Below are 18537 nucleotides of genomic sequence, written 5' to 3' on the forward strand. Positions count from 1 at the left end.
AGCCTTTTCACTAAATTCAGATTAAAGATCAAGTCCCCTCTATCTTGCAACTGGAGCAAGTCCATGCACTTTTCCTTTAGAGGAAAGAGCCAGATCTTACCCACAAAGCAGCTACTTGAGGTTTGGGTCCTGCTGCCCTTTTCTAGGCATTTCCAGTGGGAGGTAATTCCATGCAGTGAAACAGTGCTGCTCAAATATGCTTTTCTATTATTCTTGCCGTTATTACTATTGATTGGTACTTAGAAAAACAAGTTAAGGATGCTTAAGCGGGATCTCACATCCTGACAATATCAGTCCCCGAATTAAATTGTTAGCTTTGGGGCTGAGGAGAGGCCAGTCCTGAGTTGCTGTGAGGACTGCAGTCTGGTATTAAGGGTTGGTCAAAATAGAGGCTGTTGTTTTGTTGTCGTTACTGTGTCATAGTTGTTGTTAGCTCAAGATTGTGGGCAAAGCACTCAGTTTGTCAGGGTCTGAAAGCAGGTCTACGAGGCAAGGTTGCCAGAGGGTGACAACTAAGGCTGGAATGCACCCCCTCCACCCCACTTTCCCCCACCTACCGTTTTTTACAGGCTGGATGGCATTGGCTGGCGCCTCCTGCTTAGTTTGTCTTGACTTCTTGGCAATAACCTTCAAAGTTAGATTTACTCTTAAATGAAAGGATGGATCAGCCACCCCTACATTCTTTGAGGACTCTCTCTGTATCTTCTATGAGGGCTCTAGCTCTTCCCTTTAAGGTCTGCCACCTCCTTACCAGCTCTGGGTTCTGCCATTGTCCAGGGGGCGAGTGGCGGCGAAGGGGCGGGTGGGGCGGGGGGATGCAGGCAGCAGAGCAGAGTGGCTAAAACTTGATCCCGAAACAGAATATATCTGGGTTCAAATCCTTGTTTCCATGCTCACTGTGGAGGCTCCGATAATTTAATCTTGTTAAGATTTTGCAGAGATTAAAGTAAATAGTATATTAAAAATATACTATAGCACAGGAGAAGCCCAATACATGTAAGCTATCATTATTATCAACAATTTCATTGCCAAACCCTATGACCTTCTCATGCTCCATTACCAGGACGACTCTGATGCACCTGACTTTGAGGACCATTCCTCTACCGAGACCCTCTCTCCTTTAGCCTTGCCAATTCTCCCTCCCCTGGACATTCTCATGATTTTTTGTCTTCCCTTTCCTTGGTGGTCTTTTTGCATCCTCCATAAGTGTGGCCATTTTAGTGAAGTAATCTTGCTATCTTTTTTACCAAATGGCTCTAGAAGAAGCGGAAAGTCCACAGGATAAGAGTCCAGTCTGTTATCTGGATTTGGAAGGAAGTGATGAGAGGGCGATGAAAGCATTATACACTCTTCCGCTGGGCAGCATTACAGCAAAGGGCAGTCGTATGGGATCAGGAGAAGGGCTTTGCCCTTCTTACAGATCAGTGAATGAGTAAATGAACCAGGAGTGGGAGCTTCCAGTTCAAGACTAGAAAGACAACATGTTGCACCCCTCACCCTTCTGCTGCCTTGATATTTAACCAGCAACCAGAGTGACACAGACCGCAAAAGGAAGTTACGAAAGTCACAGGGTCCTGATGCAAACTCGAGACTTAGGATAATTATTTGCAACTTGAATTTTCCGCAGGTTTCACCAGCCCCCAGTAGAAATGAAGTCACCTTGACCGCCATAGCTAAAATATTACCGCAGCTGCTAATGCAGGACCTCCAGTCTTCTGTGAGGTCTCACCCACAGTTTAACTGGGAGCCCTGAGGGGATACCCTACACGGGGCCATGGACAAAGTACACTTCTTCTCAGGGATGTCCATGCTTTATCACAAGCCCCCTGGGAATCGCGTTGCTGTTCTACCATCCACCGACCTCCAGTACATGAAGAACATCAGTCCTCTGGGCACCACTATTGATATATCAATAGTCCTTTAGTGCCAGGTCAGGGCTGGCTTTCAGGACAATGCGAGAGGACTCTCATCCCTCTAGAGCTTAGAATCAGCACGGTCATCTAGTCCCAAAACAGCGGTGCGTGTGACCCAAGCCTCAAGGCATACCACTGTAACGTAGTGCCACCCACCTCTGCCAGCAGCCCTTCCCCCACAGACTCAGACAAAGCGGCACCCTGTCCGTTTCCACTCCTATTCCCAGAGAGGAGCTGCAAACCTCGTGTCCTTACCACCGACTTTTCACCTTCATGCAAACCAGTGAAGGCCACGTGCACAGACGGCCATGACTCTCAGTTTCAGGTCCTCTCAGTTCACAAAGACAAAATCCATGTGTAATTTGAAATCCCACTGCTTTCTAGAAATACCCAGTGTCTTTCTCTAGTCCGTGGACGGCGGGCACTGGGAGTGACTAATGCCAAGACTACTTCAATGCTCAGGGGGGCTACAAGGGCAGTCCCTTTTCACCACCGAGGGAGCAAACATCGCGCCAGGGGCCAAGGGAACGAGACGAACACGACATGGTCCCTACCTCAGGGCAGCTCATAGTCCAGCAGCAGGCCGTGCAGCTTCGTCATTGATCACTGAGGAGAGGTTGCCATGAGAACATGATTTGGGAATTTAAATCAGACTAAGGGGGTTAGGGAAGGAGATTTCAAGCATAATAATTGTTTGGAGATCTGTTTTGAAGAATAAGACATGTTAGCTAGATAACAAAAAAGAAATGTGATGGAAAGGGATTTATGAGAAAGAAACACGTGAGCGAAGTCTGGATCAGTTTTGGAAACTGTAGGTAATTCCACAGTTTCCTAAGACAGGTAGCTATTCTTTACCAGGCCAAGAATTTCTGTTATGGGGCGGGGGGCGGGGGAGATGTGAGGAGAAAAGACATACTAGCTTCTGTAAAATTTCCTTCAGGGGGACAACATTTAAATTTATTGGCTACTGTTTATCAGAGCTAAGCATTTACTAAAATGAAGGGTGGCACCGTATAGCTACTCTGGAGTTCTTAAAGAAAACCAAATCCAAGGATGAAAAATTTCACGAGGAGCTTGCCCACCAAGACTGGAATTGCCCGTAGTCCCTGGGGGTTTCACTTCCTCAGAAAACCCTTCTCTGACCTCACATTAGATTAGGTTTCATATCTGTACACACTCCTTAGAGGCCTGTACATTTCCCTGTCCCAGTTCATGAGAAACGCCTGTGTGTGTGTGCCTGTGCCTGTGTCATTTAATTAATCATTGTCTCTCTCCCTAGGCTCTAAGGTTCCAGGAGAATGGTTTAATCTACGTTTTCTCTCTGTTGTATCATTAGTTTCTAGCACAATGCCTGGTACAGGAGAGATGCTTGCTAACCATGAGTTGAGATTGCTGCTCCTATCATTGTGTGGTCTGTTCACTACTGTTGTGACTTTGGGTGTTAGAATGTGGTCTCTGTTGAACAATAAGGAATTGGGTTTTGAGGAGGAAAAGCCATGGCCATTGAGTTAGCCATTCCAGCCTGGTCCAATGGGAGGCTCCAGGTCGCTATGGTATTCAGAGCACTCTGAGAACCAACTGTCCAGGAAGAAAGAGGCTGTCAATCACAACAGGAGTTTTCAATTGATGTCCAGGGTGGAAAAGGTAATAGGCTCTTTCCAAAGGACATGACCTACAGCAAACACACAGGACCAGATACATAATTCACAGGGCCCAGTGCAAAATAAAAATGCAGGGGCCCTTGTGGAAAAATTATTTAAAATTTCAAGACAGCAAAAGAAGAGCATTAAGCCAAGTGCATCATGTCACAGGTCGCAAACCCATGAGGCTGGTCTTGCAAACATTTACAGCTAATAAGAAAATATGAACTTAAGTTTACAATTATCCGTTAGAAAGTTAAGGAGAGAGATTTAATTTTTTTTTAAGTCTCTTAAATATCCAGGTGTATATCCTTTCTTTAGGTAGAGGTTGTATTTTAAAAAATACTGGACCTCCTGCCCTTTATGCAATGGGACAATGTCTATGTTTCCAAAAGAGCTATTGAGGCAGAACGGCTTGTCTCTCTGCGAACAGTCCTGGACTCACACCTGTGCAGCAACACCCAGTTGCTCCACAACTCTGAAGATCCCGCCTAGATTGGAAGCCCCACGGTCCTAAAAGCATGGATTTTAAAGCCAAAATGGGTTCCGATTCCAGCCCCACCATTTACAGTTCAGTGACTTGAAGCAAATTACTTAGCTTCCCTAAAGCCTCAGTTGTCTCTGATAAAACGGAATAGCACCTAGTCCAGGAGTGTGTGGTCCTGAGGACTCAGTAAGATGAAACACGTTAAGGGGGTTAGCACGGAAATGCACAGCAAAGTAAGGACACAGCGCATCGCATTGTCTCTCTGTTTCAGTCCAAAGATGAATAGGGGGAACCCCAGCTCTGATTCCTGATCTTCGTCACTGAACCCTATAAATAACTTAGCTAAGTCACTGCCTCCCGTGGAGCCGCTGTTGCTTAGGGTGTGGAAGGAGGGAGTTGTTGCAGGTGGTTGCTCCTGGCTGAATCATGCACGGGTTTTCTATTCACCTGGGGTTGGGGCTGAATTTTCACTACTCCTTGTAAAGATTCACCCCGACCTGGTGCGGTGCAGTGTGCGCCCAGCCCCCAGCATTGGCTCTCTCCCGCGCGGCCTCTGCCTGCCCTCGCCACCCTGGCATTGGCCGCGCAGCCCCGCCCGGAGCTGCCACCCCGCCTCCCGCTTCTCCGGGTACGAGCCGGAGCCTGAGCCCGCTCACCCCCTGCCGGGTGGCAGTCACGACTGTTTGGTTGCCAGCGAGGTGGCGGCGTGCGCGGCGGGGCGGGGCGCGCTCTCCTTTACCCGCCTGAGTTCGGGCGGCGGGCAGGGCCAGGGCGGGGGGTAAAGGCTGCGGAAGGTTCCTCGGCTGGGATGGGAGTCCCCGGGACCAGCAGCTGAGAGACCCAGCGTACGGCGGAGAGGGAGCGCCAGGGGAAGGCGAGCCTGGCTGTTCCTCTGGGAGCCCAACACCGTTCCCGCGCCGCCACGATGATCCCTCCAAGCTGCGCCCGCGAGGACGGCGTGGACGGGCTGCCCAAAGAGGCAGCGAGCGCCGAGCAGCCACCCTCTCCTGCGTCCACCAGCAGCCAGGAATCCAAGGTACCGCGCACACTTGCCCCAGGAGAACACAAAACTCTCTCTCTCTCTCTCTCTCTCTCTCTGTCCACCTTTGTTTCCTCTGACCTGGCGCTGGCGCGGGAGGCTGAGACGTGCCCCTAAGTGGCCCAGGGTTCAAGAACCGTTCCTCCCTTGGGACTTGAATGTCCGGCTGGACTCTCTGCTAACGGTGCTGGACCACATCCCTGTGAAGGGACCCAGCCTTCTCGCCCCCACACACCCAAGGCTGCGCTGGGCTTCCACCCCGCGAGCACACGCAATTCACCTGGACTCTGGATTCAGAGATCGATCGATTCCTTGGGTGGTGGTAGCTTGGTTGCTCTTTGCCTGTTAGTGCCCGGACGCGTATGGGGCATTTACGGGCCGGAAAAGAGTGGTCTGTGCCCCAAGGGTCTCACACACCCTTTGCTTAGCAGGGTCACCCCTAACTTGAGATACTGCTTGTTTTAGAAAAACTAGGCGATGGGGAATGCCGCGATCGCGGGGAAGTGGATGCCCCTCTGGTGGAAGTTCATGCTCCAAGAACTTTCATTTGCTTAAATGAGAGTTGCACTAACCTACATACACAAAGCCGATCCCGCAGCACCTCGCCTGTCACCGTTACTCTGAAACTCTTGCGGGTGCCAGGCACATGCTTGGAAAGCTTGGAAGAGGATCAAGTAAAATGCCGCTGCTGGCAGTGGGATGCCATTTGGAGTGAAAATTGTAAGGTGGAGTTTGTAGTTTTATGGCTTTTTTAAAAAGTACTAGGTTCCTGGCTCTTTATACAGATCTGCCAGTAAGTACCCCCAGCATCTTTTGGGTGGGGGGTGAGGGGGGGAGTCCTTGCATAAGAGTGAAGGAAAGAGGGGTGCCAGTTTGGAAGCAGGTCAGATGGGGCAAAGAAAAGTCCCCTCCCTCCCCACACACCCCGGAAGCCACTGACACATCAGCAGGAGCCAAATCGAAGCGAAGGGCCCTGCAGTTTCAGTGACACTAGAAACTCAGCAGCCTCCAGAAGTTAGACGGTTATCCAAGGCAGAGAGCTTTGCATTATTTTAATTTTAATTTAATTTTTTCTGATAAATGTTTGACCTAGGGCATGTGTGTCAACTTTGCTAAAACTCAGTTGGAAACAGAGGCCAAAGCCTCACTTTGAGTCCTCGCGAGGAATGGGTGAGGTGGCCTAAGACCCACCCTGGTATAGTCTCAGGAACCCGTGTTTCTCCTTTTCCTACCCGAGAAAGGAGTCGGCATCTGTCTCACCACAAGTGTTCCGCTGCAAAGCAGCCTCACAGCCTGCACACACCGACCACCTTTCCTCCTACCAGAAGTTTCTGGGTGTCTCACTGTCCATCCTTCCCCGTCAGTCACCTGAGTGACATGAGTCAGCGGCCATTTCCAAGGTCATCTAGAATGCTATTATAGAAATGAATGTAGCCAAACTCAAGAGGGAAGCTGGCATTAAACTTTTTGAACTGGGCCTGTTGCTCTGCAGTCGGTGTGTTCTGGAAAAGGTTTAGCATTTGGCTGTACAGCGGCATGATTCAAGCACACCGCATGGGTTTGCTATTTATAGGTATTCTAATGTAAATTATTTGGCAAAGCAAAAACTACCTATGTAATGCCCGTAATTACCCACCAATTTATCTAGCTTATGGTTTCAGATTTGCACACGTCAATTTTTCTCAAACACGCCTGAAGTGTGTTTATACATTCCTAAATTTGCTGTTATGGCTTAGGTGCTCTTAATCAGTAGTGATGGGCTATGCATTAGGTCAGGGGCGAGGGCGATGGGAATGACATGAACCCCAGGAAATTGAATACAAAATAGTGTGCCTGAATGAATTTTTCTTGGCGTAGCATTTGTGATGTTCTCCAGGGGGTCCATGCCCCTCCCACAGGCTAACTTCTGGTGTGGAGGAACGTGTAATAAGGAGGCAGGATGGCAAGAAAGGGGGGCAGAGGAAGGCTGTGTTCGTTCTACACCATGAATGCCACATTTGCAGGCTCATTGGCATTGATGAGAGTCCTTCTCCAGAGGAGAGCCTGGTGAGGAACGTGTGAGCAAGACATTCATGATCACCCCACCTTACTCCTCTGGAGTGGCCCCTTTGTCCCAATACCGAGTGCGACAAGCACAGGCACTAAACTTTCTCAAGAAACACTTTAAAAATACCTTCTTAATAATACCTTTTTTCTCTGATTAGAAGAGTAGCGAACACTTTTTGTGAAAATTTGAAAAGTCCAAACAACAATAAAGAAGAGAAGAAAATCGCCCATCGGTCACAATCCACAGGCAACCACTGACAATCTTTGACTTATGTCTTAGGTCTTTTTTCTGTCTGTTTTCTCTTTTTACAACTGTGAGAACAATGGTTAGCATCTGCTCAATGCTGGCTACTAGCAGGCACATCTTGACTCTTCACAATTACCTTCTGAGGGCCATGGTGCTGGTGCGTTCCATTTTATGGGTTGGGAAGTGGAGCTCAGAAAGGTTAGGTGACTTTCCCAAGAGCACAGAGTTACTTGAGTGGCACAGTGAGGACAGGGACGCAGATGGTGTTGTTCTGGAGTGTGAGTTCTCAACCACAGCACAACTGTCTCTCCTTGGCTCCTGTAATTGTTTTACATGCCCTGTTTCACCCAACATTCTAACCAAGTATTTTATGTGCACCAGAAGGTATTTACAACAGTTAGTTTGGTCTTCTCTTCTTAGGAAATATTTGAAAATGAACTGAGCCACATTATCATATGAAATAATTAAAGACCAATTCTTGTCCAACTTCTTTGCTTTGGGTTTTGCTGCCCTTTCCCCGAAAATATATTTATGGAAGCAATTGAATGGAATATCACAGAATCATTTGGAAAACGGGCCACACAAAACCTTTAGTCCAGAGGGTTCATTCAAAGAAAAACGACACTGATTTAATGCCCTGAGTGCATCAAATGTCTCCAAAAGTACCTTTATTTGCAAATTCTTTGGAATGCTAAATCATGGAATATCATAATTGGAAATGGTAAAGATCACCTATTCCAGGTACTTTTAAGTTATAGGTCATTTTTACTGTGTAAATTTATTTTACGGTGAAGAATTCCAACATAAACGAAAGTAGAGAACACAGTAGGGAGAAGCATCCTGTACCTACTCACCTGGGCTCATCAATGATCAATTCACAGACCATCGTGCTTCATCCATCACCCCTCCCCACTCACACTGGATCATTTTAAAGCAAATTCCAGACATCAAATTATTTCACCCATAACTAGTTCAGGTCTCATCTCTAAGAGGTAGGGGATCATTTTGTAAACAGGAGTACAATCCCATTATCACATATTCCAGGCGTTCAAATCAAGGGTTAGTATATTCTTTGGGGGTTCGTGAATGGCCCTTGGAAGATCCACGAACAACCAAAACATTCCAAATTGTGCAGGTACATGCATATGTGCATCATCTGGGGGATGGAGCATTAGCTTATGTCAGAAAAAGTTCTACAGCCTTCAAAGCTTATTTAAACATTCCCCATTATTCTTTCTCGCATAAATCCAGGCCCAGAGGGAGGCGGTGGCTTGCCTAGGGTTACACAGCTACTTTCTGGCAATTCCCTGCCTACGAACCCTGTCTTGAACTTTGGATACCCCAGTACAATTTCCGCAGAGCAAATTCCTGTAAACACAAGTGGTAATGTAGTTTATATGATTTTCTTTGTCATAAAATCAGTTGAGTTGAAAGAGTTTGAAAGCTATTGATGCGCCTCAGCCCTCTGTCTTTCCACTAACTATTCCAGAAAAACCACAGCCTAATTTATCTTCTAAGGGCTTCACAGAGAATATTGAACACTAAGGAAAAATTCCTATTTCAGCATCCCTTAATTCAATAAATGTCTTTTCTCCTACTGATTTATTGACAACATAGAAATCTCACCAGTGTCTAATATGAAGTTTTGCTGTGACTTACTCAAGTCACAGCAAAACTTGGGTCATATAAGCATTTTGCCCATGCTTATATGACCCAAGGTCACATTGTGGTAATATGAAGGGATTATAGGTTTTGAGGTCAAACAGACAAGAATTCAAATCTCTGCTCATCAGTTGGCACCTTTGTGGCCATGGGCAAGTTGCCTAACCTTGCTGAGCCTCAGCTTCCTAATCTCTAGAATGGGGATGCTAATGCTAAATTGGCATGATTTTTTTTTGCAAAGCCTGAGCTTATGTAAAGCAGCTAATGTGTTACCAGCATGTGTAAACTTAAAACGTTGTTTACATTCTCTTCCTGCTTCTAATTAAATAACTTCTGTCACTAGCCAACCCCAAATGTCATCATTGGAAGAATTTCAGTAATCAAAACTGGTATTTCAATAATATACTGAGTTTACCTCCCTTTGGAGTTTTAGTTATGCCGTTGATTGCAGTGAGAGTTTGCCTTAGCTATTTTGCATGCCCAAGAAGATGAGCCATAGACTCACCAACATGTGACTTCAATTTTGAAAGGGTGATAGAAGCCATCCAATGCCCCATTGGAGCCATGGACCAAGGTGCCCCCTCATTCCAGGATGGTCTTCTCTGAACCTGGACCACTGTTCAAGCTAGCGAGAAGAAATCCCTAAGCATGAAGGCATCCCCTGCATCTCCCAGAAAGGTTTCTGTGACATCAAACTATTTGTCTATTTTGTGTCCAGTGCAAAAAATAAAAAGTAAAAAATAATAAAATATATATATATATATACATACACACACATACATACATACACCTACATGTATATATGTATGTGTATATATATACACACACTATTTATAAGAAATTTAACTTCTACTCAGGAAAGAAGGTGAAATAAAATGTAACCTTGGCTTTGCATTCACATCACCTGGGGAGTCCAGGCCATAGGCCTGACCTGCTAAATTGAAATTGCTGAATGAGAGTCTCAGGCATCAGTATTTTTTTAAAACTTCCTTAGTGATTTCATTGTGTAGCCAAGTTTGAGAAACACTAGTCTAGACTATGAAGATTGTAGAATGTCAAAGAAAGCAAGATCCTTTCCCCTCCGACCTAGGTACTTGTAGGAATCATTTGTACTTACTGTCTCTTCTTTATTTTCCATTTATACCTCAATCCAAAGAAATGGCTCTGGTAAGCGTGACCTGCTGTTGCCGTCCACATTGCCAAAGAATCTTAGGTGTTATTCAGATGCAGTTGCATTTACAAGGATGACTGTGTGTTACCAAGATATCTTCATGATTATAAAAGTAATAAGTGCTCAATGTAGAAAACTGGAAAGCACATTAAAATGTAAAGAAAAAATTATTTATCACATAACCACCAAACATAATAGTGTTAAAGTTTTTGCCGGATTTCCTTTGTATACATTTCTACTTTTACCCGCACACACACTTGTAACAGAATTAGAGTAGTGTATACACAAATGTGCAATGTGCTTTTTTCACCTCGTGTTACACATAAACCATTTTCCTGTACTCTTAATACTCAGTAACATGAATATTAAAGATGACATAATAGGCGATTTCATTGTTACACGACATCTATTTCATCAATCTCTTTGATTGCATATTTAGGTTCTTTCTCAGCTTTCATGCACTGAAAAATATTAAAATGTACATTCAACATTTTTATGCTTACTTTCATGGGAAGTAGAATTACTAGGTTTAGATATAAACCTCTAAGTGTTTATACTAAGAAAGACCTGTAAGGTCTTTCATTCTCATTCACACAGTGCCCTCAAGAAAAATTTACCATAGTTTTTTTTTCCTCAATAAACCTTTTATGGAAGTATGACATCATTGCAGAAGTTCCATACATTATATATTAGAGCTTAATGAGTTTAAAAAAAAAAAAAAACTCCTGCTATGTATAACCAACACATAAATCAAGAAATACCCAATGATCTCACCTATAAGAGGAATCTAATGAACAAAATAAACTAATGAACAAAATAGAATCACAGACATGGAAACATGGAACAGGCTGAAAGTGACCAGAGGGGAGGGGGGAGAGGGATAGTGGCAGAAAGAAGGGGAAGGGACTAGACAAAGAGCATGCATGAATGACCCACGGACATGGACAACAGTGTGGGGATTGACTGGGGGGGGGTGCGGAGGAGGGCAAAGGGGGAAAAATTGAGACAACTGTAATAGAATAGCAACAAAAATAAGATTTAATTAAAAGAAATAGAATGTTACCAATGCTCCCAAATCTCCGTTATATCCCCTTCTGTCACTACCTTCCAAAGGTAACAACATCCTGAATTCTAACAATATCAGTTAATTTTGCTTATTTTTCAACTTTATAGAAATGGAATCCTACAGCATGTATACTTTTATGCCTGGCTTCTTTCACTTAGTGTTATGTTGTGAGATTCATCTATGATATTGCATGTACCAATAGTCTTCATTTTCATTGCTACATAGTATTCCACTGTATGAATAGACCAGAATTGATTTATCTACTATAGTGATGTTAGTTGGACTTTTTCTTGGTCTTGGCTGCTATACAGAGTACTGCTGTGAACATCCTTGTACATACATTTTTGTGGCACATGTAAAGCACTTCATTTGAGTGTAAACCCCGGAGCAACATTGCTGGGTTATAAGGCATACATATACTCAGCCTTAGTAGACACTGTCCACTTTCTGAAATAGCTCTACCAACTCATAGGGCCACCAGCAATGTATAAGAGTTCCATCTTCTCTCCATCCTACCAACATTTGGCATTGTCTGTCTTTCTCATTTTAGCCAGTCTCACGGGTGATTAGTTGTAGGACACTGGGCTTTTAATTTGTAGTTCGCCGATGACTAATGAGCTTAGCAGTTTTAGTGTTTATTATCACTTTAACATCCTCTTTTGTGAAGTAGTTGTTTAGGTCTTTTGTCTATTTTTCTATTATGTGATCTGTTTTTCTTTTTAATTTGTAAGAATTCTTTACGTATTCTGAATACAGCTACTGTGACAGATAAATGTATGGCAAATGTCTTCTACTCTGTGGCTGACCTCTCTCTTCCCAACCTAAATTTTAATTTAACAGAGTCAGTTTCGTAACGCCCTCCCTTAGAGTCATCCATGCTTGTGTGTTCTGCTTATGAAATATTTGCCTACCCCAAAGACATGAAGGTGTTCTCCTATATTATTCCTTAGAAATGTTTTTGTTTTGCCTTTCACACACAGTTCTATAATCCACTGGGAATTGCTCTCTTGGTATGGTGTTAGGTAGGGGTCAAGATTCATATTGCACCGCACCACCAACTTTGCCATAAATCAGGAGACTAGATACCCGACTTATGTGGTGGTTTCTATAAGGCCCCACTGGTCTGTTTGTCTGTCCCTGTACCACGGTGTTAAATGCAAAGGCTTTATGAAAAAGTCTTTTTGATAGCTGGCAGATTAAGTCTTCCAGTTTTGCTCTGCTTTTTCAAAACTGTTTTGGTTATATTGTACCCTTGGCATTTCTATGTGTATTTTAGAATCAGCTAATCCATTTCCACAAAAATACCCGCTAGGATTTTGATTGGTGTTGCAATAAATCTATAAACCCATTTGGAGCGAATGGACATGTTTATACTGTAAGTTCGTCCAATAATATGTTCCACTCCAGAGTGTTTTCTTCTGCCAAGTGTCTCTCTTAGCTGAGAACCTAATTTTCTTACTTTTGCATATGGGGGGCTTCCCATATCAAAATTGAGCCCCAAATCTATGAGAAAGCAGGTCTGTGATTGTGAATTCCCAGGGAATTTATTTATTTATTTTTATTTATTTATTTTCTTCCTACGCTAAGATTTCTTTATTACCTGCCCGAGTTGGTGAGAAATTTTTTCTAGTTCACTCTTTTTCAGATCTCCAGTCCATGCAGGCATCCAATTCCAATCCCCCTACGTTTATTTTTATTTGTGGTAACCTGAGACACGCCATTTTAACCATTTTGAAGTTCACACTGTATGCAGTCGTCACCACCGTCCGTCTCCAGAGCTCCTTCCCAGACTGGAACTCTGTCCCCATTAAAAGGTAGCCCTCTACCCTCCTCTCCCTCCAGCCCCGGGTCCCCGCCATTGCACTTTCCATCTCTGTGAATCTGACTGCTCTCACTGCCTCGCATGAGAGGAATCGCGTCACCTTTGACCCTTTGCCCCTGGCCTATTTCACTTAGCATACATCTCCCAGGTCCATCCATGTGGTGTGATGTGTTCAGATTTCCTTCTCTCTTAAGGCTGAATAATACTTGACTGTATGTATTGACACATACCACCTTTAGTTTGTCCATTCACCTGTCAGTGGACACTTGGGTCGCTTCCACCTTTTGGCTATTGCGAATAATACTGCTGTGAACTTGGGTGTACAAGTATCTGTTCAAGTCTCTGCTTTCATTTGGGGGGGGGAGATATATCGCAGGAAGTGGGATTACTGGGCTCTATGGTAAGTCGATGTTGAATTTTTTCAGGACTCATCATCCTGGTTTTCACAGTGGTGGCCCCATTGTAGGTTCCCACCAGCCTTTCAAAAGTCTTCCAGTTTCTCTGCCTCCTCACCGACATTTACTGTTTTCTCGTTTTTACATCCTGATGAGCATGATATGACATCTCACTTAGATTTGAGTTGCATTCCCCTAATGATTAGTGATGTTGAGCATCCTTCCACGTGTTTATCGGCCATTTGTGTGTCTTCTTTGGAGACATGTCCATCCAAGGCCTTTGCCCATTTTTAATTGTTTTTTTATTTTGTTTTGTTTTGTTTTTTATTGAGTGGAAATATGATAGCCATTTCAGTCAGCAAATTTGAAGGACAAAGATGTATTGAATTTTCTTATTGTTTTAATTATATTTATTCACTAAAGAGAATTGTTTGTCATATTTTTCAAATTATTTGTCCTTTTTCTTTTGTGAATTATCTATTCATGTCCTTGTACATTTTAATAGAGCATTCATCTGTTTCCTACTGATTTTTTAAGAATTCTTTATAAATATTAAAACCATGATCTTTCACATATGTTGCTAACATTTCCCCAAATTGTTTTCAATTTTATTACATTTTCAACATAAAAGGTTTCTTTTTTATATTGTTAAATGTCACATGTATTCAGCTATGACTTCTTTCGATTTATATTTAGAAAGGGCTTCCCCACCCTAGGAGCAGATTAAATATTAACCAATATGTTTTTTTTAGATCTGTAATATATATTTTTTACTTTTATCACTTTAATCCATCTGGAATTTATGTTGATATGTGGTATGAAAAAATCTACTTTTTTTGAAATAATATTTCTAAAATCATTTGTTGAATACTTTATTCTTTTTTCACTTACTTGAAATGTGACATTTATCATGTAATAAATGATAATATGTACTAGGTTCTCTTTTAGAGTCATCTGTTACTTTCTAATGATTTTACCTTTATTACTGCATTGTACCTTTGCATTACTATTATAATGGTTTAATTATTATAACTTTATAATAGACATAATTCATAATACAAGTACCCTCCTGGGAGCTTTATTATTTATTTATCTAGCTGCACTCATCTTTTTGTTTCTCCATCAAGTTATAAAAATAATATTTTGAAAGAAATTGCATCAAACTTTTAAGATAATTTTAGTGAGCTCTTTACAAATAATGAGATTTCCCATCCAAGACCATAGTACATATCTTTAGTTAGTTCCTGAAATGTCTCTTGTGCCATTCATAAATGCTTCAGAATTTTCTTCAAATAACTCCTGCCCAAGTCTCTGTTAGCTCCTTCCAGGGTGTTTTATATTCTGGGTTACTACTCCTAAGAACTATCTCTTATATTTTCTAGCTGGTTGTAGCTGACATAGGAAATTTGCTCTATATTAATTTTGTAATCTAAGATATGTTAGATGACATTTCTTGTTCATTAGTAAAGAAATACAGTGTTGCCTTCTGGTTCAGAGCAGTGGCTCTGGAGTCTGACAAAGCCGTACCTAAACCCCACTTTGGGCTGCCGCTGAACAAGTCCTCTGTCCTTTACTTGCCTGGGCATCCCTGCTCATTCAGGAACGTGAGCACAAGAATGCCTTCTGAAGCATTGTCATTAGGGTTAAGTTCATTAACGTGCGCTAAGTGCTTACCATAGCGCCTGGTACACAACAAGTAGATGTTAGCTATTAGACTAAATTATCATACAATCCACAATCATAATTTTGCTTCTCTCATTCTCTCCCCTTTAGGGGGGTCAGGGGAAGCACAGGGTAGGTAGGGACAAAGGTATATTATATTAGAATTTCCAAAATATGGTCAAGTATTAGCGGAGGCCTTGAGCTGGCGCCTGACTCAGTTTAAACGCCACCGATGTTTCGCGGTGAGCGCTCGTGTTACACTGCCGGTGCTAAGGAGTGGCCTCGGCTCCGCTACGTTTCAAGCCACTCTGCAGATTTAGACATTCAGCCCGAGAGACAAGGTGGTGCTTTGAAAATTTAACTTCAAGACAAATCCATTTCCAGTGAAATCATTCATTAAGTCCCCCTCTCACACAAAATCCAGACTTCCCACTCATGCTACAATTAAATTGAGACCGTCCTTCTTGTGTGAAAGATGGGTAATGTTCTTAGCTTACTAAGAACTTCCATCAGGAATGGGTATGGAATTGTTTCAAATGACTTTTTGGCAAGGATTAAGGCAATCATGTGATTTGGGGGGTGTGCTTTGGCCTCTTGATGTGATGGATTATATTAATAGATAGCCTAATATTAAACTCTTCTTACATTCCTGGAACAGGTCCTACTTGGCCATGGGGATTTTCTTTTAATAAACTGCTGGGTTTTGATTGCCAATACTTTATTATTTTTACATCTATATACATAAGGAGATTGTTCTATCACTGTAACTTTGTGTCCTTGGTCAGATTTTATTTTTAAGGATATGCCAGTTTTAAAAAATGATTTGGGAATATTCCATGGATGCTTTTTTTTTTTTCATGGAACAGTTTATAAAACCCATATCTCTTCTTGGAATGTTTAAAAAATGTCAATAGTAACTAATCCTAGCACCTAGTTTAAAATAAATTTTTGAAAATTTTCCACTTTTTTATTCTATTATGTATAAGTTTGCTGAAATCAGGTTGGTTAACTTGTATTTTGCCAGAAAATTATCCCTTTCATTTACATCTTTGTAACTTCTCTGGATGAGCGATTGAAGGACAGCCCTGGGACATTCCTCCCACCTCATCTCACCATCGCTCTCACTGCTGGGCATCCTGGGTGCTTCCACCCTGCAAACACCCTGCATGTAGTTCTCTGTGTTTACATAACATTAGTTCCTTAGATTTGGATTCGCAATCAGGAGAGTTAAACAGCAGTGCTTGACATTTCCACTTTGGAGGGTGAGGGTAGGAGGAGCCATTAACACTGTCATCGTTAAGTGAAGAATGGATTGTTATAGAGAGAGCCTAAAGCGGGGGAGGGGAACAAATCAGCCATAAGAAAATGACAGAGGGGAAATGGGAAGGAAGAGAAGAAAAGTGTGCATGAGAGGACTTTCAAAGACGTGTAGGAGTGCCCGGTTCTTCCTCAGAGAGCCTGCTTCTCAGAGATTGCATAGGGGCGGATGCTGGGTTCAACTACGAGGGCCCTTACCTGGCCAGAGACCCATAAAGTTAGAGTCAATGGCCAGAATAATTGAATAGGAAGATGAGAGAAACAAGGAGACAGGGCGTTCTCAAAGGGTGGGGGAAGAAGGCAAGAGCACATAAGAGCCAATGTTAGCAGTAAAGAAAATAAGAAGCAGGATGGAGTGAGGCAGAAACCAAGTCATCACGAATTCAGACTGTGACCATCAGGCTTTACTGAAGCTGTTCTCTGCTGTGTTGTTTGGCCCATGCAGCTTGTCGGATAAGCAACCCGTAGTGAGCAGGATTGGTCATGAGTCCCGGTAGTGTACATTCGGATCTCCTTAGGGGGCAAGGACATGGCAACAAGGACCAGACTCATCCATCAAGAGGATACTTTGGTTTTTGGCTTTCATTAGCATAAGCCATCTCTCCCCCAAATTTGAAACCAGGTGAGGGTCAAGGAGAAAGACCTTGGACTGGAATAATTTCCTTCAGTCAGGGAGTCTTTCTGGTAAACGATAGTTATTATTTCTATAATAGAAAAAGCTCTCTGCTCATAGTTCTGGCAGAGATCTATTTCCTCCTCCCCTGATTTTTTTCTAAAAGTACAGTGAGAGTCCCCACCCTGGAGTTTAATAAGCTTAATGAGATTTTTAAACTGATTAACTATATCTTTTCAGCAGACAGTGAACCAAAGTTTCATTAAGTGGGTATATATGACTTGGATGTACATATAAAATAGTCAGTTATAACTTGGATCTCTGTTCATTGAACAATATTTTCCTACTGAGTTTCAATCAGAAATTTGAAATGAAGTTTCTTGGCAAAAATGGCAAAAATCACATGGTACAAATGTAATGAATCTTTTAAATGAGATTCATGATTGAAAAGTGCTAAAATAATTTTCTGATAATACATTATTATTACTATGCAAAGTTAGTCGCTACTTTTCTTCCAGAAATACTTCCTTGGAGTTCCATATTTTCGGGGAAATGAGTTCTTTTCATCACAAAAAAAAGTCCAGGGAAACCTTGTCAGACGAGGATGCCCAAGAAAGGAGTCAGCCTGGGGAGTCAAGCTCTTCTGATAACGAGAACAATGTCTTTTTATGTTCCAAGCATTTATTTCCCTGTTGGGAATTATGCTTGCAAATTTTCCCATAATCTGGTTTATATTTCCCTGCTTTCAAACGCAGAATATGCCACGTGGAATTTCATTCATATATAACAGAACTGCAAATGCTTTGTAAATTTCAAAGCAATTACATTGTTTTGTAATTTTCTTTTTCTGATTACCCAGGATCACCGTTTTAAACACCAGTTGTTGAACTTCTTGCATGTTGTAGTTTTTTTCCCTTGTACTGTTGACTTCATACTGCTAGATGATGCCAAAATGTTTCTAACCCACCCTACACGAAGACCCTCCCTCTCTGCAGGTACTTCGAGACTTCTAATTTACTATTTGTAATTTGCTTTTGTATTAGAAAAACTATCATCAAACTAGTTGGAGTTTCATGTTCCTTAAAATGAAATAGAAACTGAATCTAATATCAGGGAAGTAAATAGAAGATATTTGTTTTCTTAGTGTTTTTTGTTTTGTTTTTGTTTTGATTTTACATAGTGATTTGTCCGCTAGTGATTTACAAGACTTTTTGTTTACATTTCCTAGTTCTTGGCTGCATTTTTTATAAGGTAGTTGCTGAGTTTTCCTGATAGGTTTGCTATTCCTTAATTCTTATTTAAAAGGCAAATTGATTAAGCTGAAGTTGCTGATTTCATTTGTTTCATTAATGCATTTTTACTGGATGCTTAATATGTTGATCAGCTTGCTGGTGATCATCCCCAATGGAGATAACTTTCCAAATAACATTTTTATGGAGTGAATTTTTTTCTATCTC

At 42.3% G+C, this 18537-nt stretch overlaps 1 protein-coding gene across 1 annotated transcript in view; it reads left to right on the forward strand.

Annotated features, from left to right (window-relative positions):
- The first annotated feature begins 4490 nt into the window (after positions 1-4490).
- The window catches only part of STAC (SH3 and cysteine rich domain), a 122035-nt gene continuing 107988 nt past the window's right edge, over positions 4491-18537 (forward strand). The window contains exon 1 of the mRNA XM_024566002.4: positions 4491-5076. Coding sequence (XP_024421770.1) covers positions 4966-5076 — 111 coding nt within the window. The 5' untranslated portion in view covers positions 4491-4965. The remainder of the gene's footprint in view (positions 5077-18537) is intronic.

The sequence above is a fragment of the Desmodus rotundus genome, chromosome 8, assembly GCF_022682495.2.
Source record: "Desmodus rotundus isolate HL8 chromosome 8, HLdesRot8A.1, whole genome shotgun sequence".
Taxonomy (NCBI): Eukaryota; Metazoa; Chordata; class Mammalia; order Chiroptera; family Phyllostomidae; genus Desmodus; species Desmodus rotundus.